The 7,763-nt window shown below is 49.9% G+C and overlaps 1 protein-coding gene and 1 long non-coding RNA gene across 4 annotated transcripts in view; one reads left to right on the top strand and one right to left on the bottom strand.

The window, feature by feature from the left end:
* Nucleotides 1-7,763, bottom strand: part of LOC106947912 (sodium channel protein type 4 subunit alpha-like) — a 172,999-nt gene that overhangs the window by 15,189 nt on the left and 150,047 nt on the right. For all 3 annotated transcript variants that reach the window (XM_015033230.1, XM_015033229.1, XM_015033231.1), the window contains exons 24-27: nucleotides 4,910-5,064; nucleotides 4,637-4,810; nucleotides 2,336-2,458; nucleotides 712-987 (exon numbers count right to left, since the gene is read on the bottom strand). In XM_015033230.1, coding sequence (XP_014888716.1) covers nucleotides 712-987; nucleotides 2,336-2,458; nucleotides 4,637-4,810; nucleotides 4,910-5,064 — 728 coding nt within the window. The remainder of the gene's footprint in view (nucleotides 1-711; nucleotides 988-2,335; nucleotides 2,459-4,636; nucleotides 4,811-4,909; nucleotides 5,065-7,763) is intronic.
* Nucleotides 5,006-7,763, top strand: part of LOC106947913 (uncharacterized) — a 66,190-nt gene continuing 63,432 nt past the window's right edge. The window contains exons 1-2 of the long non-coding RNA XR_001425069.1: nucleotides 5,006-5,089; nucleotides 6,367-6,608. This is a non-coding gene — a long non-coding RNA (uncharacterized LOC106947913). The remainder of the gene's footprint in view (nucleotides 5,090-6,366; nucleotides 6,609-7,763) is intronic.

Genomic DNA, 7,763 nt, shown 5'->3' with positions numbered 1-7,763 from the left:
CGGTCTGAGCCGGTCCGGTCTGCAGCCGGTCCGGTCGGCAGCGGGTCGGGTCTGAGCCGGTCCGGTCTGCAGCCGGTCCGGTCTGAGCCGGTCCGGTCTGAGCCGGTCCGGTCTGCAGCCGGTCCGGTCCGGTCTGCAGCCGGTCCGGTCCGCTCTGCAGCCGGTCCGGTCCGGTCTGAGCCGGTCCGGTCTGCAGCCGGTCCGGTCTGGCTCTGATGCTCTCCGTCTAAAAACAGCCGTGAACTTTGGGAGCGTCTGCAGCTTCGCTCTTCCTGTTGAGTCTGAATTCAAACCACGAAGTGAAAAAAACGAGGGCCGCTCCGATTTCACCCGGCGCTCGGTGGGAGCAGCTTCATCCCGATTCAAACGGAAAGGTTAGCTTTGGAAAAGGCACAGAATGAAACAGAAACACAGAGCTGCAGGCGCAATCGGTTTGCTCCAAGAATGACCTCTTAAAGAGACGGTGCGTCTCATCTTTACCTGGTGAAAACATGTTTTACAGCCTCAACGTTCAGTTGAGGTTGAATCTTTGTCTCAGAAGAAACAGAAATTATTCATCTGAATTTAAATTAAATTGGACCGGGTTTTTCCTTCCATGCTGCGTGACGTGGGAAAATGTCCTGATAAAAGGGAAATAATGAGTATGTGTTCATAAACCCAGTCAGTGGTTCTGAGCCCAGAGTGGAGCGGTTCTGGTTCTGTGACGCTCACCACTTGCAGCAGAGCCAGGTATCCGGCGCCGACGTTGTCGAAGTTGACCTTGACCTTGGTCCAGTAGTGCTGCGAGGTGTCGTTGGCGGCGTTGCACTCGGACCGGTTGTTGATGATCGAGGCGTCGTACACGAAGCCGGTCCGGTTGACGCAGCGGCCGAACTTCCCGGCGAAAAGGTTGACGCCCATGATGCTGAAGATGAGCCAGAAGATCAGGCAGACCAGCAGCACGTTCATGATGGAGGGGATGGCGCCGATCAGGGCGTTCACCACCACCTGCAGACAGACCGGACTGGTCAGCGGGTCCGGACGGCAGAACGGCGGTTTGATGGTCAGGTGGAACCAGGAGTTCAGATATTTAAGTTTAGCTTTAAAGCCAAAATGTCGCAGGAGGACGGAGTGATCATCATCAGAAGACAAAAATACATCCAGCATTTCCTCCGAGACGCACTGTAAACACTGAGCCTGTTGGGTTTACTGTGCTGGGTTTGGGTCGGTGTCCGTCCAGCGGATTATTATCAGAACCAAAATGAAGCAAATCAAATTATTTCCCAACATTAATCTGAATTATGTTTCATTAATTTAAAAACATTCTGGTCCAATCTGCTCCGTTTTACTGCAGCCTGATGGAAACGGTCCAGTCATTTCTACCCATAATGCACCTCTTCACAGAAACCCAAGCAGAGCAGAGAGGAAGAGCAGAGAGGAAGAGGAGGACGAAGGTTCATGTGGACCCGAGTCGCAGCGCCTGCAGAACTCAGCAAGAATAGAAACTCGTTTCCTTTAATGTTTGGAGAAAATAAAATTTTTATTCCCTAAAGAAATTTGACATGTTTTAAATACTTGATCTGATTTCAGGCCAGATTGTCACTGATTTATTTTTCTTCCAGCCTTTAAATAAGTTTTATACACAATAACAACATTTTATGATCCTGTTGTGGAGCTGCAGGAGTTTGGACTCGGTTCTGGTGGTTCTGCAGAACGCCGACCCGGTTCCACTCAGTAATACTGAAACCTGGAGGGACTGAAAACTGACAGGAGAAACGATGGTTAGACTGAGACATGAGAGGGACAGGAGGACAGAGGGACAGATGGACAGGAGGACAGGAGACGGGGCTTCTGGGAAATATTCCCGTTTCATTTCAAACTGAAACTCAACTGATTTATTCTGCTGGAATCAAATGAAACATAAAATCTGCATTAATCTCTCATCATTTATGGATTAATTGATTAATCAGGTGGGATTAGAAGCGACTTGGAATGTTCAATCTGGATCAGAACCGGATCTGGTTCAAACTGGTTCTGTTCAGTAAACTGCTGTCAGATTTAATGACATAAAAACTGAAGTTATTAAAAGTCTTATTCCCTCAGAAGGTTGGTGAGTTTTATGTTTGTTTTTAACGTTTTACATTTTTACATATCTAAATTAAAAGACTAAAATCTGGAAGATCTTCATGGTAAGAAATAATCTGTAAATAACTTCAGATCAACAGACACGTTCATGATTATCCAGATTTTCCATATTTATCCTCATCCTGGTTTAATACGAGTTGATTTTGTCAGAGGAGGAGCTGCTGGCAGCTGCTGCTCAGGTGCGTTCGCTCACATTAATCCTGACTCTTACCCTCATGCCTTCAAATCTGGACAGGGCCCTGAGGGGCCGCAGGGCCCGCAGCGTCCGCAGGGACTTGATGGCTGCCAGGTCGGAGTAACCCAACGTGTTGGCCACCAGACTGACCAACGAAACCTGGAGGAAGAGGAGGAGGAAGAGGAGGAAGAGGAGGGAAAGGCAGGAGGAAGAGGAGGAGGAGGGACACAGAAGAGAGGGAGGAGTTAGCGGCTCGTCTGACGCCGAGAGGAGGAGGAGAGTTCAAGTCCTGCTGAGGAGAAAGGTCAGCTGTGGCCTGAAACAGAGCGCAGGTTACGGAGGCGATCCAGGGGGCGCTGCAGGCCAGAAATACGTCACGTTATTTCTGATTCACAGGAGGAAAGAAGTCCTGGAAGGAGCGCCGCTCAGGGAGAGGTCTGAACGGACGGGTCTGGGATCCAAACAGAGGAAAGGTTTCAGGTTCTGATCCACCTGAGACGTTTCCTCTGGCGGAGCCGCACAGAACCAGGCGGGTCAGCCGGTTCTTACCCTGATACCAGCGAAGCGGGACGCGGCCCGGAGAGGACGGAGAGCCCTGAGCGTCCTGAGAACCCGCAGGGTGGTGACCTGGTTCACCGGGAGGAACTGGGCCAGGTCGGCCAGCACCGAGATCTACGGGTCACACAGGGTCACAGGGGTCACACAGGGGTCACACAGGGGTCACACAGGTCCAAGGTCAGGCGAAGCAAAGCTGCTCAAACACAGGATTTACTAAACCAAACTGGTAGATCGATGCTTTTAACAGGACATCGATTAGCCAACATCTGTCTATATACCTCATTGATATAATAATAATAATAATAATAATAATAATAATAATAAATGCCCCTGTGGAACTCCATATTTTCCATACAGGTTCATAGATGAACTCTGATCATGAGTTCAACACAATGCAGCTAAAAACGGAGGAAAAGCTGCATTCTGCTGGTGGGATGGGTAGTGGACCCGCTCCGACCTCTACCTCATTCAGCTGCAGTCCATTTCTACCATATTTTTTCGACGGGCTGTTTTTGATCCAAAAAGGAATTTCGAGTGTCTTATGAGTAATCAAAGGCAACAGGAGCTTACGCTAACAGGCCAGCGTTTCAAACCTGGAAAAAGGGATTTTTCTGCGATTCCTGCTTATTTGCATAAAAACGTTTAAAACCCAGAAACCTGCAGAGCCTCAAGAGCCACCAGGAGGCTGGAGAAAAGCTACAGCGACTGACCTCATGTTTCAGGGTTTTAGTGCCACGAGCTGCAGTCCTGGACTGATGCAGCTCTAAGGACAGCAGCGCCTTAAACGAAGTCCTGATGCTCTTAGGACAGGAAACTTCTGGCTACTAAACCCAGAAACAGTAACTTTACTGAATGAAGGAGTTTGTTTAAACAATGAGACACAGAGCTGGAGTTTAGGATGAAGTGAGACCTCTTGTTTGTGCAAAATCTCTGTTGCTCTGTTTTCAGGGGGAATTCATTTCATAATGTTATGACAGAGTACATTTTATTAGTTTGTCTAATTTTAGTATTTAAATGTCATCATTTGATTATAGTTGTATTTTTGACATCATTTATAAATATTAAATCTGATATTCTGATTCGTTCTCATGGAGCCTTTTATAACCAAATATTCTGTTAATCTTACATTTGACTTTTACTTTGAAATATGAAGTGGTAATAATCTCGCTCTTAATAATGGATTATTAAATCATTTTGACATCTGGAGGCTCTGGAGTTAAATTGTTGATTCTGGTTGAACATAAACCAATAAAACGTCTCCAATCCAGAACCAGGTCTGGTCCATCTCTGTGTTTGGTTGTTTTCTGCCCCCTGCTGGTGAAGAGTGAAGCTCTCAGGTTAAATCAGACACTAGTTTTGCCCGCAGTAATGAGGCGGCGCTCCGTTTCCGTGTTGCCTCCACATGCTGGATCCGTGTGACTCGGCGGCTGCAGAACGTCCCAACATGTGGCGTCGTTCCTGGAAAACACCCAGACAGACGGAGAGCGGCAGGCTGCGCCTTTCTGCTCCGTCAGCAGGATGTCGGGCCGTTTCGACTGTTCAGGTCCACAACTAAACCCAGGAAATTCTGGAGTTTAACTCCAACATGCCGGTTTCTGAAACCTGCATGAAGGACGATGATCCCTCTGGTTCTTCATCTGCTGGATTTCTCTGTTTCTTAAAGACTTTCAGATCCTCCATCAGAAAACAACACACTCCTTCACTGCTGTCCTGTTTTCATGGATCTCACACACACACACACACACACAGCAGCAAACCGAGCGGTGACGGACGTCTTACATCGACGATGAGGAAGTCCAGCCAGCACCAGTAGTTGGTGAAGTACTTCTTGAAGCCGTATGCGAGCCATTTGAGCACCATCTCCAGGATGAAGATGTAGGTGAAGATCTTGTCAGCATATTCGAGCACCACCTTGACGACCCTTCTCTGCTCGATGTAGATGTCCTCGAAGGCCTGCAGGGGGCGACAGAGAGGCCACAGCGGGAAAGGTCAAGTCAAGTTTACTAGTGTAACACAGGAAGTCCTCCAGAACAACAAGATGGCGCCGCTGACCAGAGCTCCCGAGCTGAGAAGGATCATGAAGATGATGAAGGACTCGAACCAGCTGTGCTCTACGATCTGGTAGCAGGTCTTCCTCGTTCTCCACCACATCTGGCCCAGACCCGCCGTGGTGTCGATGTCGCAGCACTGGAACCGGGACACGCACACTGCAGGCGACAGGAAACGCATCAGGTCAGGAAGTTCAGCTTCAACCCGAAGCTTCAGAAGCCGAGACGATCCGTCCGCGTTCCCCCCGGTCCCATTAGAACCCACTGCTAACGTCTCTGCTGATTCTTCCTCTAATGGCATAACATGTGAGAGTTTGAGTTCCTTAGGGCGCGCGCTGCAGCAGGGCGCGCGCTGCAGCAGGGCGCGCGCTGCAGCAGGGCGCGCGCTGCAGCAGGGCGCGCTGCAGCAGGGCGCGCTGCAGCAGGGCGCGCGCTGCAGCAGGGCGCATGCTGCAGCAGGGCGCGCTGCAGCAGGGCGCGCGCTGCAGCAGGGCGCATGCTGCAGCAGGGCGCATGCTGCAGCAGGGCGTGCTGCAGCAGACAGAAGCAGCAGAAAGCGTTCAGACCGGCGCGCTGACGCTGAAAACACCAAAACCTACCGAGGAATTCTATATATATATTCAAATGTCTTCATATACTTCAAATATAACCAAAGTAAGTTTTCAGCAAGATACAGAAACTTGTTTTAAGTCAATCATTTCTTAATACTGATTTTATTACCTTCTATTTCACTTTTACATGGTGAAAACATCTTGTTATAAATGAAATACTGTGCAAGTGGAGCTGGTGGTTTTTCATCCATATGTAGTAATTATTTACTTAAAACTAAACTCAGTGGTAGTTTAGTTTGTCTTATTGAAGTGAGGTCGGACTCCAGGACCAGGCAGAGTCCGGGGTCAGGTTTGGTTTCTCAGTGGACATGTTTGCTGCTCTTGCGTAACGTCTGACAGATGTTGAGCTCCAGGTTCTGCCGTAACGAAGCTCCTGTGTGTTTGGCTGTAAAGCAGCGACCGAGGCAGCAGATTGCAGATCTCATCAACTTCCTCCTCGTTTTCTGAGCTCAACCGACGGCAGGAGGTGAACTGGCATAAAACACATTTGGTGTTAATCACATCTCTTCCGAACAGTAATCAGGACCCGGTAGAGCATAAACAAGATCGCAGATCAGGAGGAAAAATCTGAGAAATAAACTTTAAAAGTTTCCCATATTGACTTTTTATTTAGTCCCACTTTGCTTTGCGTCGATATAATCTAACCGTCTGAAAGCAGCGCATCGATCAAACGTCTGAAGCTCTGGAGAATAACAGCTGATCTTGATAGATGCGGCTGATGGATGCTGGAAGCGAAGCAGCGATGGTCACTCTGCTGATAACGAGGCTCCGGTTTCACTCCCATCGGCCGGCCGCGTCTGAAAGCCGGTTTTTAACCAGATCTGATCGATGTGTCAAAAACAATATCCAGGACGACATGAAACTCAGAGCCAGGATCAGGAGAGACTGATGGCTGAGTGGTGCTGAGAGGCCCGCGGGCCGGGAGGATGATGGAGTCGGAGCTGACAGGAAGGACGCTCAGAGAGTGAGAGGATGAGGCTGGAAAACCCGACAAGGCGACGCGCGAAGAAGAGAACGGACATGAGATCAGGAGCGACAGCTGCTGGAGGACGGAGCCCTGAGGGACGCCGCCCTGATCGTCCTCCATCATCAGTGAGTTAATAACATGAACTCAAACACTGAGGTTCAAACCTCTTTCTGCTCCGGAGACGGATCAGAAACCAGACCTCAGCCTGACCCAGAGTCCGGTTTCCCCGGCTCTGAGCTTTAGCGGCGTTAGCTCCACTCAGTCTGAGGTCAGGGAACCGAACCTGGAGGGCAGCAGACTCGGTGTCCAGGTTCACTCCCAGTCGCTTCAACCCAACGCCGGTCTGTCTGCCTAGTCAAAGTCCGGTCCAGTTGGTGAGGTATGAATGCTAATCGACCTCTGACCTGTGGTCCTCCAAACCTCGTTCTGGGTTTGGTTGAAGTGAACTCTGGTTCGGTTTGAATGTGAACGCCAAGCGGACCAGAGACCGCTCCCGAAGCAGGGAGTGGATATATTTTAGAAGTGGCCGGAGGCGCTGAGCGGATCTGTGCAGGTGTTTCAGGTCGGTCAGCATCGTGACGCTCCCTGGGCGCCCTGAGGGGGGAGGGAGCCATATTTTGGTGAATGACTGGCTTCCTGCGACGGAGATGATGATTGGAGCTGCTCCTCTCCGCTCTGATTGCAGCGTCTGCCTGCCTCTGTAATTACGACTCTGATTACCCGGCTTTCTGCTTCCATGGAGACTAATAGGCTCTTCCTGATCTGTCAGCTGGTAATCCAATGACAACAAGCGAGCTGTAATCCAACCCAGGCAGTTAGGAAACCCCTCAGCTGCACTGAACCAGGCTTTAAGAAACGGACTGAACGCAGATCTAAACGCCCCGTTGGATCACCTGTTGGGCCAGACGGCGCACTGCTGATCGAAGCTTTGATCTGATATTGATCTGATATTGATCTGATATTAACTCCACCCAGAAAACGTTGCTGAATGTCCATCAGCAGGCTGGCGGCTGCAGACCAACACGCTGCTTCATGTTTACTCTGACAAAATGCCGTCGCCAAGGAAACGGCTCTGAACGTCTGCTGGACCTGGACTCACAGGAAGTCAGGCTGGGCCAAACGCATTACATCCAACCACCATGCATCCACCATCCAACCACCATCCAACCACCATCCATCCACCATCCATCCACCATCCATCCACCCAACCACCATCCATCCACCATCCATCCACCATCCATCCATCCAACCACCATCCAACCACCATCCATCCACCATCC

Source organism: Poecilia latipinna, unplaced genomic scaffold (genome assembly GCF_001443285.1).
Source record: "Poecilia latipinna isolate Pla-1442-1.1 unplaced genomic scaffold, P_latipinna-1.0 Scaffold261, whole genome shotgun sequence".
Taxonomy (NCBI): Eukaryota; Metazoa; Chordata; class Actinopteri; order Cyprinodontiformes; family Poeciliidae; genus Poecilia; species Poecilia latipinna.
The sequence above is the reverse complement of the archived record's forward strand: the minus strand, read 5'-3'. Positions and strand labels throughout refer to the sequence as shown.